The sequence below is a fragment of the Embiotoca jacksoni genome, unplaced genomic scaffold, assembly GCF_022577435.1.
Source record: "Embiotoca jacksoni isolate LCO1_2020_lvr unplaced genomic scaffold, fEmbJac1.0.p SCAF_21, whole genome shotgun sequence".
Taxonomy (NCBI): domain Eukaryota; kingdom Metazoa; phylum Chordata; class Actinopteri; family Embiotocidae; genus Embiotoca; species Embiotoca jacksoni.
Genome location: NW_027185352.1, coordinates 11,044,884 through 11,060,636, shown reverse-complemented (window position 1 = coordinate 11,060,636; position 15,753 = coordinate 11,044,884). Strand labels below are relative to the sequence as shown.

The 15,753-nt window shown below is 41.5% G+C and overlaps 2 protein-coding genes across 5 annotated transcripts; one reads left to right on the top strand and one right to left on the bottom strand.

Annotated features, from left to right (window-relative positions):
* Window positions 1-767: 767 nt before the first annotated feature.
* LOC138202668 (aldo-keto reductase family 1 member D1-like) lies at window positions 768-3,611 on the bottom strand. Its single transcript, XM_069156913.1, has 9 exons — window positions 3,435-3,611; window positions 3,133-3,300; window positions 2,546-2,662; window positions 2,323-2,400; window positions 1,928-2,050; window positions 1,614-1,723; window positions 1,300-1,465; window positions 1,107-1,189; window positions 768-1,015 (listed from the first exon to the last, which is right to left on the bottom strand). Exons 1-9 carry the CDS (start codon window positions 3,525-3,527, stop codon window positions 973-975), a joined length of 981 nt encoding a protein of 326 aa, XP_069013014.1. The 5' UTR covers window positions 3,528-3,611; the 3' UTR covers window positions 768-972.
* A 342-nt stretch (window positions 3,612-3,953) lies between these two features.
* Window positions 3,954-15,356, top strand: trim24 (tripartite motif containing 24). 4 transcript variants are annotated; one of them, XM_069156909.1, is made up of 19 exons: window positions 3,954-4,675; window positions 5,301-5,419; window positions 5,517-5,664; window positions 5,854-5,983; window positions 6,377-6,493; window positions 6,683-6,797; window positions 6,887-7,033; window positions 7,180-7,294; window positions 8,011-8,150; window positions 8,341-8,586; window positions 8,878-9,000; window positions 9,448-9,595; window positions 9,700-9,757; window positions 10,223-10,349; window positions 10,636-10,928; window positions 12,354-12,465; window positions 12,672-12,746; window positions 13,030-13,191; window positions 13,502-15,356. In XM_069156909.1, the coding sequence occupies exons 1-19, from the start codon at window positions 4,402-4,404 to the stop codon at window positions 14,204-14,206; spliced, it is 3,354 nt and encodes a 1,117-aa protein (XP_069013010.1). In that variant the 5' UTR covers window positions 3,954-4,401; the 3' UTR covers window positions 14,207-15,356. The 4 variants fall into 4 exon arrangements, with proteins under 4 accessions (XP_069013010.1, XP_069013013.1, XP_069013012.1 ...); XM_069156912.1 differs by having other exon boundaries at window positions 5,851-5,983; window positions 8,362-8,586; XM_069156911.1 differs by having other exon boundaries at window positions 5,851-5,983; window positions 8,359-8,586.
* Window positions 15,357-15,753: the final 397 nt, after the last annotated feature.

Sequence of the window (15,753 nt, the reverse complement as noted above, 5' to 3'; positions counted from 1 at the left end):
ATTAGCCAAGCGTGCTAGTTATCGCTAGCACGGTGGAGAGAGAGAGAGAGAGAGAGAAGCTGGTACGGTGCCTTCAGGAACACTCGGAAAAACTGGTACTGTTTCCGAATTTCGCAGGTTGTTTGAAGGCGGTTGTTGCAAGCGCTCATTTATCTGTCGATGTGCAACAGCTTGTGTGAGAAACAAAACTATTTCTAACTGTTGTTTTGTCCAGGAAATACACCAGGGCGACGCTGTTGTGTTCTGTGTCAATAAAACCAATGAGAGACGATGACATTCAGGTAGTTAAGGGTATATAAAGCATCAAAACCTAATACTATTGTGTTTTTTTGGGTTTTTTTTTAAAATAATAACAGTACAGACAGTCGCCCTTACAATATTGTCACGATATTTATATTGTGGTATTTGGTCAAAAATATTATAAGATATATTACGCCTATTATTTAACATTAAATGTGTAATACAACATAGGCTATATGTGATAATTGGTTGTGTCAAGTGTCATGATCACATGATCTAACTTGATTTTGCTGCCCATTGTAAAATGTCGGATTTCTAAATATCCATTTGATACAAGTTTTGTTATTATGAATGTTTCTCATTTACAAATCGCATATCCTCCATTTCTGTTTGAGATGAAAAGCAGTCAAGATTGTATGTTGTCTAAAAAAAAGCCCAATTTTTTTTTCTCTCCAATTGTCTTTAAATCACTTACAAAGGCTTGTGATGAACAGAACAAATAAAGAAGAACACAAGGTCATTTCAAATCTGGTGTGAAACCGAGTGACTTTATTGAGATAATCAATTTGAATAAAGTCACTGATCATTTAAGTATATATCAGAAGTATTTCATAAAATGTACAATAACAGTGATGACAGATTTATGTGCAAGTAAAGCTGTAAAATCCCACAAATAAAAGGTAACAAGCCAGCTTTGATCAAATTTAAACAAAGTTTTGATGTATGTGGTGTCTAGTAGTCATCATGAAATGGATACTCTGGATGATCAGACCACCTGTTGAGTCGGTAAAGAGAAATTATTCATGTAGTAATACAAATATGCTTATTAGACAAGCAAAACATGATGCAGGCTGCACTATACTTACATGAGAAGCTCCACAAAACGAATATTCTTGTTCAACCCCTCAATTGCTTTCATCTCAGCCTCAGAGAGAGAGAAGTCGAATATCTGCAGTGTTGACAGATCAGTAAAAACACCATAAATTATATGTTTGATATTTTTGCAGTCTATAAATAGTATTCTGGATTGCTACCTAAACAGATGCAATACAAACAAACCTCAAAGTTCTCCTTTATACGAACAGAGTTGAAGCTCTTCGGGATGACCACCACTCCTCTCTGCACGTTGAACCTCAGCGACACCTGGGCTGTGGTCTTTTTATGCTTTTTGGCAATTGATGACAGCAGCTCATCTTCCAACAGCGGGGTGCATTTTAGGTTTACCCTGTTTAAAAGACTGGCGTTTTACTCTGAAACAGCACTTCTATGGATAAGTGCCATCTTTACAAGGTCAAGGTTTGATGTGAGTTCATGTGAAAGCTGAGGACACTGTATCTTTTACAAGTTACACATTAAATGAGTGTGAGCCGTACCAGGACGCATCCCTACATGTCCCCAGGGGGCTGTAACCGACGATGACGATATCATTCTGCCGGCAGTATTCAAGCAACTTTGGCTGGGTGTAATAGGGATGGCATTCAACCTGTGTGAAAAACAGCACACATATATTTTGTTAGCTGATGAAGTTGGACTGGATGCTTTCTTGAGAGTTTTGTGAATTGTATTAATATACAGCAAACACACATTTCGTTATGTTTGTCATTTTTTTTTTTCCTTCTGTAATCCAAAGTTTAGCCATCAGTTTCCTTATTTCCAGAATGTAGGTGTGTAGTTAATGTGCTGTGACCTGGTTTGACACGGGTTTGTGTTTCAGCCCAGGTTTGTTTAGGATTAACTGCAGCTGCCGTTTGTTGAAGTTGGATACTCCAAGAGACTTGACAAGTCCAGCGTCTTTGCAAGCTTCCATAGCCTGCCCGAGATGGGAAAAAACAGAAAGCAACATGTTAAACTTTGATCACATTGTTACAAGGCAAACAAACACAGGACGCTGTGTCAAGGTTAGACTGCTGATTGATCCGATATCTCTTTTGGCATTTAACACTGGCTTGTAGCCATGTCAGTAAATCCTGCTAGGAATGAAAGTCCTTTAATTATTCTAATGTAGTTTGACATAATCAGTGCTGCCCATAAATAAGTTGAGAAACTTTCTTTTCTTAAATGAAAGACGTCGAGAAATCTCACCTCCCATGTTGCACACAGGTCCGTTTCATGATAAATGTACTTCCCATTCTCATCTATGGGGTAGAATGTGTCTCCTGGCTGCAGAAGATGTAGTATTTTAATAATATTTAATGATTTAAAATAACTGCTATTAATTAAAACAATCAGATAAAAACGAATTCTGTTTTTTTTTTTTTTACCAGTTTACCAGGTATTATCAATGTGACATTAAATGTATGTTTACCTTGAAGGCTGTGGGCATTTCTACAATATACAGGTCGACATAACTCAGCTGTAATGTCTGCAAGGTTTTCTCCAAAGCAGGCCGTACTAACTCTGGAGGGTGGAATGTGTTCCACAGCTGCAAAACAAAATAAATCAAGAAAAGTATTATTTCAAAAAATGTGATGATCTCCCTCCGCTCTGCTTCTACCAATCGGCTTGTCGCTCCCTCGCTGCGAGCTAAACACTCAACAAAATCAAGACTGCTCGCTGTCCCGGCTCCTAAACGGTGGAATGAGCTCCCCACCGACATCAGGACAGCGGACATCTTCCGACGCAAATTAAAAACACATCTCTTCCGACTTTACCTTGAGCAGCAGAACTTTAATAGCACTTAAAATGGCACTTCCTGATAGCACTTTGTCTTTCTTGAAGGAAAATTGTATTTTCTTGATTCCTGTTGTTCTGGGTGTTGCACCCTCATGGTTGAAATGCACTTATTGTAAGTCGCTTTGGAGCTGAATGAAATGTGATGTGATGTGTGATGTGTGTTCAGGATAATAGTTCAATGGTCAACTACACACACACAAACGAGCACACTGTGCAAACCTTTCCACAGTAGAAAATGTCCTCTCTCTTCACACTTCCGTCTGCAATTTTTTCCCTGATTGCTTGTCCCACTTCATGTTCATTGAAATAGACCAAAGCTCCATCGAAGTGTCTGTACCCTATTTCAATAGCTTCTTTGACTGATTCATATGACGTTCCCTTAGGAGTCTGTAAAAAAAAAAATAATAAAAAAAAAATAACTGTGAGTAAAATATCTGAAGAAAACCCAGGAATCAGTGGAAACAATGTAAATTGTGTGTACATTGTTTTCATGCGAGTCCTCTGGTTGACAAGTGTCTCACCTTGCGGGGGTTCCCGTAAGTTCCCAGTCCTATCAAAGGTATGCAGTTCCCATCGCTCAGAGGAATGGAGTGGTTCTCTGCTGTCAACTCCATGTTTATCCAAATGTGTGCAGCCAAAGGCAAAAATTTTTTTGCCAGTGCTGCAGCCACCTACAACGTCTTTTAATTTCAGTCTGACACAGTCAGGCTTTTTACTGCTGCTCTTTTGACAAGTGACCACAGCCGAGACTCCTCCCAGCCCCCATAAAATGATGAAGCAATAGTACCTGTCACATTCACGTAAATTAAAATCGTTAACCGACAAAGTATAGATAATGTTAATTAACCAATGTGATGTCGTGTTTTTCTTTTGTCTGGACTCTGATACGGTTTCTAATTAAATCCTAATGCCTCTGTATTAATGGGCCACTGAAGAATGCGTGGAAAAAAAAAAAAAAAAAAGTCAAACGTGCAGTTTCTCGCTGCGGGCGTGTAGTTTGGCCTTCACCGGCCACTGTAGCTTTCCCCGATACCGCGGTGCCGTCTGGGAAATATATGGTATGTGTTTTGAGCAAAGAGTACACAGATGGTCGCCGTTCCCTGTGGACTTACGAGCTTCAAAATAATACGTGTGTAGCCTAATTTTAATGAATACGTGACAGCGCGCTGTTATCTCTGGGACCGGTTTATCTAGAACTGCCACAAACCGGAGAATGGATTACGTGTGGTCTCCAGTATATGTGCAATTAAAATAGGCTAAGTTGCTAATTTAGCTTGTCAAACGGAAATAAATAGACTTCAGCGAACTAACGCTGTTTACCACACAGGACAATGAAGCAGTGTGTTTTCATGCTCGAGATTACTATTTATATTCGATAAATTAGTGAAGTTTATAGGCGTATCTTTTGTTTGCAACCGCTACGCTTGGTTTGATCGATTGGCTTGAGTGGAAGCAGCAGGAAAAAAAAAGAAAAAAAAGAAAAAAAAAATGGATGAAAGTGCCGAAAATGTCGACAACGACGACATTGTCATTATCGTGGAAAACGAGGCCGAAAGTTTGCCGGCAGGAGAGGAGAGGCTGAAACAACAAGGCACCTTCGGGCTCATGGACACCTGTCCCATCTGCAAGCTGAGCTTCCACAACAGAGAGCCCAAGCTGCTGCCGTGTCTCCACTCCTTCTGCAAGAGGTGTCTGCCTGCCCCCTTCAGGAGCGCTGACCCGCGGCGTGACCCGCAGGGGCAGGTTGACAACACCAAACCATGTGAGGACAACAAAACAAAAACAAAACAACAAAAAAAAGTGTCTTTACTTTACGTGACACGTCTTGCAGCTCTCTGGTGAAGTTGCTATTTGTGTTGGTTATTCTGGGCGAGGCGATATCCAAGTTATTCAATGTTGAAGTGTGGTGTCATATACCCTTTCTGTATCTATATGTATGTATGTAGTATATGTGAATATTAACATTCGGGTTGTGTATTGGCAAGAATGGGGATGATACGATACGCATCATTTATACAGGAGTTACAATTCAATATTTAGCGGTATATTGAGTCACTGAAATTAGGTGATATGTTGTGTTGTTGTTTTTTCAGACGCATCTTTTGTAAAGCTGTCATTGTATCTTGGTCTCTTAGCAAGTTTGCTTGTCTCCCAAGTCATTATCAATGGTGTAGAGGTGTTTTTGAAACAGCTTAGTGAAACAGTTTCAAAGTAATAATCATGTGTTAAATTACTGCACCACCTTTAAAGCTACCTATCCCCATGGTCTGTGTCTATGATATCATTTCAATATGATAGAAATGCTCTCTGTGTTTACGCAGTAAATAAAGTCATATAAATGGTTGCGAGCTGATGACTCCAGTAACAGATCTGGCCTCTTTCCTCAGTGGGTGCCATTCGATGTCCAGTATGCAGACAGGAATGCTGGGAGATGGACGTATTGGACAACTTCTTTGTCAAGGACTCCGCAGAGGTGCCGAGCAGCACCGTGGAAAAAAACAGCCAGGTCGGTTCATCACCTGCTTCTCCCGAGCTGTTCATCTCGCAGCAGTTTGGCTATTTTTTTTATTTTTTTTAATTGTTGTTGTTGTCGTCTTTTATAGGTGTGTATGAGCTGTGACGACAACACGGAGGCGACCGGTTACTGTGTGGAGTGTGTGGAGTTTCTGTGCGTGACGTGCATCGAGGCGCACCAACGGGTCAAGTTCACCAGAGACCACACAATACGTCAGAAGGAGGAGATGTCTCCAGGTAGTCCTTGGCAGGAAAGAAACAGTTTGCCTGCAATTACATCACAGTGTGTTATACACTGTACTGCAGTGCATGTTACATACTGCTCTGTTAAATATTAGGATGAGACAACCTAAAGGGCACAATTTAAAGTGACATGATCTGACTTTACAATTCCCTGTTTTTTGTTTTTAAACGCCCTGCCAGAAGCAGTAGGCATATCCCAACAGAAGCCCGTGTTTTGTGACGTGCACAAGCAGGAGCCACTGAAGCTGTTTTGTGAGACGTGTGACCGACTCACCTGTCGAGACTGTCAACTCCTGAAGCACAAGGATCACAAGTATGCAGAATGTTTGTTTTTCTCTTCCAGTCTGAATTCTTTGTTTTTCAGTTTTTTTTCCATAAAACTATGCGTTTGATCTTTTACAACCAGCAACGTGGGATGCAGCTTGCTACGGTGTCGTTGATAAATAAGCAAGCCTGTTACAAATGATTTTTTTTTTTTCTGTAATGTAATATTTGATGATAACAGCTGTAGGTTTCAACATCAATATAACGCCAGGAAACGATACAAAAAAATACATCAGTTATATTAATCTAAAGTGCCGCTGTCTTGTTACACACAAGAATAGCAATGATTAACTCGGACGATAAACTGAAATGATATGAAACCATGCACAGTTGTCTTGAGAATGAGCTGTTGTTTGTTTATGCTCATTCATGATTAATGTAGCTACCAGTTTTTGGAGGACGCGTACAGAAACCACAGGCAGTACCTTGAGAACATGACGCAGCAGCTGCAAGAGAAAAGAAAGGCCATCGAGGACGTATCCAGCTGTATCAACACCGGGTAACGAGATCCTCCACAACTGGAACTTTATCAGAGATTCTGTTTCATTTCACATTTCAGATATATATTCTATATGTTTGACAAGTTGGCTTTAGGGTGTCATGTATAAATGTATGTTTGTGGTTTTAGCAGATTTGAATAAATGTCAGGCATGATATCAATTTATTTTTCTGTCGCTGACTTTCACAGACTGCAGCAAGTTGAAGAAAATCGGAAAGCTGTCACTAATGAAATAAAGAAGTCCATCTGCAACTTGATCATGGAGATCAACAGGAAGGGAAAGATTCTGGTGAACCAGCTTGAGGTTGGTTTAATATCCGAGTTTAATGACTTTCCAGAATGAAATAGTGGATTTTTCCTTTTCTGACATTCGGTGATCACCTTTACTTCCAGGCCTTGACGAAGGACCACGAGTTGGGTTTGAAAAAGCAGAAAGACGACGTCAACTCTCTGAGCCGGCACCTAGACCACGTCATCAACTTCACCAAATGGGCTACAGCAAGCCACAGCGGAACAGCTCTCCTGTACTGCAAGAGACTGGTGTGTGAGGAGAACGTCAAACAGCAATCCAGATTACTTTACAGTCTAAAATACAGCGTAGTTGTTACATGGATTTACAGTGTTGTATGAAAAATATTTTCCCCAATGAATATTTATTTAAATCCATCATGACTTCTGTCTCCTAGATCCTGTACCAGATCCATTACCTGATGAGAGCGAGCTGTAATCCCTCCATCGTCCCTCAGAGTTCTGTTCGCTTCCAGTGTCGCTCTGGTTTCTGGGCCACAAATGTAGACCTCGGTAAGTCTTGTCATTACCTGACATGTACACTATGTATTAGGTATTAGTACCCGGCGCAGCGCAGATCCAGGTACTCTGGCACTTTGGTGCAGGCCAGGGAGCTCTTTTCCGTGCTTGCGCCGATTTGCAATTCTCGTGGCTCAGCATGAAGCAGGCTGTGCCGAGATGGGCGGAACGACGCAACAAGGGATGCTTCGGTAAAGATGTGCCCGTGCGGTGCAATTTCTTTGTCATTTTTAAGGTGAAGTTGCATTCGTGCCTCCACCAGCTCAAACCAGGTGTAAGTGCAGTGGCTTCAGTGGCCGAAAGTGCACATGACCAGAGCTATCCAAAATCCCACAGATTATGTATTTAATCCCATTTACATAAAAAAAAAAGTATAACAATATTTTTTTTTTCATTTAAACCTTCAGGTTCAGTTAGTCATAAAAAAATTTTTTTTTTAAAAATTAGGCTGACTCTTGTCTTGTTGCAATTGTATGTGAATCAAGCAGTTGTCACACCCCATGACACAGTATCCAGTCTCAGTGATGGCCAAGATTGGCTCGTGGACCCGCGATGTAATTTCATGACTCAGGCAGTCAGTGACAGAAATTCATGTTCATAGGACTGACCCTGCTGTTTTTTTTTTTCCTGTGCAAGCTTGCCTTAGGTGTAGAACTGGGGTGGGATTTATAGTATTTTTTTTTTTTTTTAATTGCTTGCTTGTTTCTCAGGTTCTTTGGTCGTAGAAAGAGGCCCAGGCAGGCTACCCGTCACCAACCACCAGGCAGGTCCCAGAGCAGAAGTACCCAGCGGAGGTCTCTCTGTCTCGGCTCAGCAGCGCCAGAGCACGCTGGCTCAGCTCCAGATGCAGGTATTCATTCGTTTCAGTACAAGTTCATTTGTCTTGTGTAAGAATGATGTAGTCATGGTACTTTTTACTTAATGCTCTGATACTGTGAAACACTTTAAGTACTGTGTATTTATTACTTGTATTGTATAGCTTCTAGAATATAAAAACATAGGAAGCTACAATAGACCCTGTTCTTACTCCTTTGTCAAAGGTTGACAAACTTTCCCAGCAGCCCCACAGGCAGCCCGCGCCCAACCACTGGTCCTGGTACCAAAATGTCAGACTCCCAGGACCTCCCGGCCCTCCGCCCCCAACCAGGCCCATCCACGGAGGGTCTTCCCCATCCCAAGGCCCCCCCAATTTGGCGCAGCCAGGCCGTAGGTATGGAAGTTCCCAACCCAACCCCAGAAGCCCCACATCGTCCATGCTTCACAACACGGGCTTCCCCCCTACACAGGTAAGACCGATTTGAATCTATCACTGTTTGATGCCTGTTTTTGTAAATGGTACTTGCAGTAAGATACTCGAGAGACAGCTTACAATTGTGATCAAAAAAAGGTTCTTCCCAGAGAACTTAAAGCAGAAGTTGGGAGTATTTTTCAAATGCCTGAATATTTACACCACTTTTCCCATCTTAATAAACAAAACAATGGGAAAAATGTACCCGTGGTTGATGCTTAACTGACTTTCTTTTTTTTTTTTTTTAACCCAAAGTGTCCTTTCAACTTCATATTTTTGCTACATCCAGACTCTGAGAGATCTGATCCATAGCTCCAGCTTCCCTCCTAAACCCATAGATGGGTCTCAGGGTACTTCCCGCTACTCACAGCCTCTGAGCGCCGGAGCAGCTCCTCACACGTCACTACACCAGGTCGGTTATTTTTTTTTTAATTTTTTTTTTTTATTTCACTTTATTAATCCCCGAAGGGAAATTTCTTCGCTACAGCAGGGGGGCTGTCAGGGGGGAGCTGCTGCAGCAGGCTGCCACTAGCGCGGCGCCAGGTAACCTAACCTGAGGTGCATGTTTTTGGATGATGGGAGGAAGCCGGAGAACCCGGAGAGAACCCACGCAAGCACAGGGAGAACATGCAAACTCCACACAGAAAGGCCCAGGACCGGATTTGAACCCGGAACCTTTTTGCTGTGAGGCGACAATGCTAACCACTGCACCACCGTGCCGCCCTAGGAGAGCCCTTAGGAGAGGCATCGAAGAGCTTTTCAGGCTGGCATGAGCATGAGGCTAGAAAGTGAATTTGCTTGTTTTGTGTAGCTGTGACGGTGCTTAAATTTCATTACAACCTGTTTTTGTTTCCTTCAGAGATGCCTACCTGAGTCCTCCTTCCTCAAGAGGAGTGAAGCTGGCGGATCTGTCCCCTCCATCACCATCTCTATCCCTAAACCCAGCTTCGCTCAAAGTCTGGCCTCCGCGACCGCAGACAAAACAAGCGCCCTCAATCACATAGCAGGTTGTTTATCTGAGCTCTGATTCATCCTTTTTAATGTGAGAATCACTCTTTTTCATTTTCATTCGACTTCCAGATCTTTAAATATTCTTGTATTTTCTCCCAAGTTCAAGGAAGGCAGAACTCCCCGATAGCCAAGCCGTCTCCTTCAGACAAAAGCACGGGGTAAGAAAGGATCCAAAAATCTGTCACAGTTTATTCTTTACATTTTTATGGTGTAATGTTGCTGCTGCTGTTGGATTATAAGTATAAAGATAAATTAGGTCTGGGATCGGTTAAATGGAGCTCAAATGAAAACTGAGCTGTTTTATTAAATTTTTAGGGATATAAAGTTAAAAAGCTTTTACATTTTAACCGGAACTATGCATCAGTACATCTTGTGACTCCCTCATGGTTCTTATTGTCCAGTTTTTCTCTTATCTTTGTCTGACCTTTTATATTTACACACTATCACGTGAGATTTATTTGAGGTTTTTATTAAGCATTGATTTTCCTTACATGTAACACGAGACAGTCAAGTGATTAAAAAGACCCTCTAATCTTTTAAACCAGGGTTAGTGTGTCTCTTTATATGAACTATATCATGATCTCCATCTTCCCCTCTACTCTGTGGCAATCGTCGCATTGAAGGACGTCTCCTTGGAAGCAGATTTCAGAGCCGCCATTGGCTCCTGCAGCCAAGCGACGAAGAAGGACGTCCCCGGGGCCCATTATTGTCATCAAGGACGAACCTGAGGACGAAGATGAAGTTCATTTTGTAAGAGAAAGACTTGGATTACATAACTCCAGAGCACTGTTGTAATCGTTAAATATGTGTGATGATCATTTTGCTCCAAATGATGCATGAAATATGTTTACAGAAATGTGTTATATATTTCCCTTTAGTTAAAATCCATTAAAAACTCATATTTATTCATACTATATTACATCAGTTCAACCTCAAATGGAGGCTAAGCGAGCCAGTTCTCACTTTCCTGTTGTCTTGTTTTATTTCTGAGTCATTGTATCTAACTGCATACATCCCTTCTTTTTGTTCCCCGCAGGTGCAGTCCAGTGTTGGGTCCAGCCTCCCAGATAGCAGCACCGGCGCTCAGTCAAAGCCCCGGCAGCAGCAGAAGGGACCTGCACCGGCCCCGGTCCTCGGATCAGACTCCAAAGACCAGCGTCCCCATCCCCCCTCGCAGCCAGTGTCTGAAAAGACGGCAGAACCAGAGGAAGATCCGAATGAGGACTGGTGCGCCGTCTGTCAGAACGGAGGAGAGCTGCTCTGCTGTGACAAGTGTCCCAAAGTTTTTCATCTGGCCTGCCACATCCCCACTCTGAACGAGTCGCCCAGGTGAAATACAGATCACCTCCCAGTATCATGCATTATTAAATCGTCAAAATGCTGTAGGACACACGAAATGAACAAGTATTGAGGGAGAGTGTCACCGCCCTAAATGCAACCTGTGTTATGGTTTGTGAGGCTGTTTTTGTCGAGGGCTGCCAACATTTCATTTTCTGTGTTAGTGATTGTAATACGTGTAGGTACAGTAGCATATTTTTTTTTCTCGATATGTCTTGTAATTTAAACTATTGTAAAATTAAATGTTTCAATGTTAATAATTTGCCAAATCTACAACCAATAATTGTTGGGGTGATTCAAGTGCTTCTTCTTGGGGTCTGTTACATCCCCTTTGGAGAAAATTAAGGGGAAACAGAGAGGATAACACAACTACCAGAAAATTTGAAGGAGTCAGAGTAGAAGTGAAAATGTATTTTCAGCTGTTTTCAATACCGGTGAACCTAACAAAAGTTCTCCAAATTTGGGGGAAGAGTGGATAAAGTGGCCAAACAAATTGAAATGACTATAATAAAACAAGTCCTGACTAATCCCAATCCTCTGGAAACAAAACACAAACAAGTCCTAAATTGCTTGTCTAAAAGAACGGTGCATCAGAACGAATTCAGAGTAGGCACCAACCAATAATCAGTGTCTCTCGACAAAAGTTAAACTTATCCTCAGCCTCCCAGCACAAATCTTTTTCTCAGTGTTGGTTACAAGTTTGTTCAACACACTACAACCAGCGCGGGCAGAAAAAAACAAAGACAACCTTTTACCGAGAGCCCCGAATGATGACAGGCCAGCCTGAAGTCTGAGCAAAGCAATGAGCAGCAGGATGGTCGCACTGTGGAGGTGGAAAACCTGGAAAGAAATCAGGGAAGAGACAGAAAAACTGGAAGGAAGAAAAAAAACAAAAACACACAACTGTCACTTTTTCATTTTCTGACCCTGAAAACAAACGTCCTTGTTTTGTATAATCTGAGAAGTGAGTTATCGTTTCGTATCTTCACGGTCTTGACTTCAAAGTCAAGGCTTGTAAAATATGAATGCAGTACTATTGACGTATTACATTTTATTGTATATGAATAGAACTTAATCTGGTAACATTCAGCAAACGGGAAGTACAATATTTCACCCAAGATGTTTATGTTCATATAACCAAATGTTCACGATGGGATAATGCATATTTTTGTGCTACAGCATCAGATATACATCTGTAATATGTCAGACTTGAATGACATATTAATAATCATGTTTTAATGGGAATCCTTTATTGCCACATTTTGCAAAAGTGATAAATTTAAAGTCTTAGACTTAGCATGACCATTCAGTGCAGACGGCCCTGTAAATAGAGAGGCCGTTTTAACTATTCAGCAGTAGTTGCTCAGCCGTTGCGTTTGTCCTGACGGCTTTTCTTGACCTTTCATATCTCCTCAGTGGCGAGTGGTTCTGTTCGTTCTGCCGAGACCTCGTCTCCCCTGAGATGGAGTACGACTGCGACAACAAGGACGGCGCAGTCTCGGAAAAATTCTCTCATGTCGAAAGAAGGGTAACCTCACTCAGCAGCCATTTACAACTCTGTGCATGATATTTTTCAGTACTCAGGCCTGATCAGACTACTTTTTGGGATCCTTCTTGAGTTTGAAACAGCAGTTTTCTAGCTGAATTTCTCATGTATGTTTTCCATCAAAGCACCAAAGAAATTGTACCCCTCTCTAGTTTAATGTTTACTCTGTCTTTTTCTTTTCAATGTAGAGATGTGAGCGACTGTTATTGCGTCTGTTCTGCAATGACTTCAGCACTGACTTCCAGCAGCCCGCTTCTCCGTCGGTAAGGAACTACATTCAATATCTGCTTTGCAGTTATGTTTCTTATTTTACTGTGGAGGAAGGTAGTTCATGTGGAATGCAGTGACAACTTTATTCTATTCATTTTTAGGAAGTGAAATAATATTGGGTGATTTTTAAAAAAGGGAAAAAAAGTTGCAGTATAAACAACTGTATATTGTTTGCATTGTAGAGACCAGAGCATTGCATCAGTTTCGAGAGATATCGTTTGACCAAACACATCACCTTTATTGGTAGCTTAATTTTTTACTGTTCTTCTTATGCAGGAGACAAAACGGTACAAAGAACTCATAAAGACCCCGATGGATTTGTCCATGGTGAAGAAGAAGTTGCAGTCAAAGTCAAAGGACGGGGAATGTTATGTCAGTCCGGAGGGATTTGTCGCAGATGTCAGGCTCATATTTTTCAACTGCGCAAAGTACTACAAGGTAGGTATCATTTTTAATAATATGTCCCTTTTGCTAAAATACAGTGTTCTGCAAAAACTACAAAAAAATATATCCGTTCCTCCAGGAAATCGCAGTCTTGTGATTGCATTAATTTCTGCAAATTCAACTAATTTGCTGCAGCTTGCAAATTTGCCAAATTCCAATGATTTCACTGCAGTAAATATACTCAGTAGAAGCTCTGCTGAAGGCCTTGCAGCACAAAGTAAGGCTTTCCAAACAAAAGTTGCTTTTGATTACATAAAGAGTGATCAATCCATTTTTCTTTACTTAAATTTGTTAATTTTCCCAGTCAACCTCAGAGGTCGGGAGTGCAGGCTTGTACCTGGAGGACTATTTTGAGGAGCAGCTGAAGCTCGCCTACTCCGACAAGGTCTTCCCTGGAAGTAGGGAAGAGCAGATGATCCCTCCTTTGGAGGACGAGATAGACGAAGAAGAGGAAGAGATGATGGAGGAAGGCATGGCTCCCATTGAAGACGATAAACCACAAAGCCCTGCGGACAAAGGAATCCCACCTGTAGAAGAGGACTTGGCTCCTCTGGATGAAACGACAGCCCCGGCAGAGGAGGAAAAGCCCGAAACAGAAAAGAAGGCGAGTGAGGCTAGGGAAGAGGACACAGACAAAGTGGTCGCAGTGACGGAGGAAGGCACTCCTCAGGCAGAGGAGGTAAAGCAGGATGAGAGCACTCCTGCCACACAGGAGGAAACCTGCCCAGCTGCTGAGAGTGAAACAAAAGAAGGAGCAGCTCCGAGCTCCCCAAAAGAGGAGAATCCTCAGCTCCCTCCAGACAAGACCGCAGATCCCCCTGAAGCTCAGGAGAAGGAGAAGATGGAGGAGGAGCAGAAGAAGAACAAGGAGGAGGAGGAGGAGAAAAAGGAGGAGGAGGAGAAGAAGGAGGAGGAGAACAAGGAAGAGGAGGAGCAAGAAGAGGAGGAGCAGGAGAAAGAGGAGCAGTCGGTGGCTCCTGCAGACCCAGCCAAAGAGGAGGAGGGATAAGTGAATTACAGCTGAAAAGAAGAGAAACTATAGAAAAAATGGATGATTTCAGTCTTCCACAGAAGTGGCCCCAGTGGGGACCAACATTTGCTGCAATCAGATAATTTTTGTACTGTTATTTGCAATAGGAAAAAGGATTAACAGCTGTAAATGGATGTCAGTAGCAGTCATTCTGTAGATGCACAACGAGGAGAATAAATAAGCTCTTTTTGTGTTATTGCAGGAGAGAGGTTACACGGTTATAGAAAAATTATTGTTTGTAATGATGGCACTTAAAAGCACACAAAAGACAGTCATCATGTTTAATTTATCATCACCCTGCTGATCACCTGTACATACTTTTAAGTGAAAGCACAAATTCTGCAGTCAGAACAAGAAAAAAAAAAAGACTTTGGATTAGTAATGCATGCAAGATACGTCTTAATATAAATTATAATGCCTCCATTTTGTGCTTCTAGATTTTAGCTCAACTGTCTTAAAGCCATTTGGCTTATAGACAAAGTATGGTTCATTGCAATAGTATTATTTTTTATTGGTTTAGTATATTATTAATGCTGTATATGCAACGAATATGGCCGCTGAGTTTCTGTACCGCGTATATCAGTGCGAGTTGAACGATCCCTCGTGCTGTTCGGTGGTTCCGCCTCGGTTCTGTGTCGCCAGTTTAATGCCTCTTATCCCCCAATCCCAGCAATGTTTTATCACAGAGCAGCCTTGTTGTTTTTGTCAAGAAAACAATTCTTATTGACTTTACTGTTATCAATCCCAGATAATTCAGAGACACAATGATCACTTTCTCATCAGCTTCTGTTTTACAATTCGTGTCCTTGTCCTCCCGAATCATGGTCGCTTTTAGCTGATAACCTTATGGTTGTTCGTTTTCTTCACTGAAATAAGGAGAAATGCAGGAAGCGAAACACATTTGCATTTTATTGAACAGAGGCTTCAATTAACTCGCTGTACAGATATGAACTCAATTGAAATGGAATGAGAGGCTCTGAAAGTTGACACCAACCATTCATATTTTGTCCAATATTGTCACTTTATTTCTAATCAAGAACACATGAGACCTGTAAATAACCCTAGAAGCAATGCTGAGCGTAAATAATACCTGAATTTACAATATTTGTAATAAACAGGATTACATCTAGCTCTGACTCGTGCGTTGCTCCCACTGCATTCAGCCTCATGCTGACTTTGTTTTTTGTTTTTTCTCATTTTAATTTTTTTTTCATACAGGGGTTTGACGAAGTGAAATTTGTTTGTCCTGCTGTAGGCCTACTGGTTTCCAACATGGGGTCAGGCCCCCCCCCCCACGTGGGGTCGCAAGGCATATTTATGGGTGTCACGAGAAAAGTAACCGACGAGGAAAACTAACTTTTCAGTTTATTTTTTCTAAAGTAAAAAACCTCTTTCAAGTTTTTATGCCGTCTAAAAATAGTTAAAAATAAAAAAAAGCACCCCCGACGTGAAAAATAAGTAGTTTATTTTCATTTTTACAGAAGGATTTCACAATTTGTTTTTGCCGCCCTCGTTTATTTCCCCTC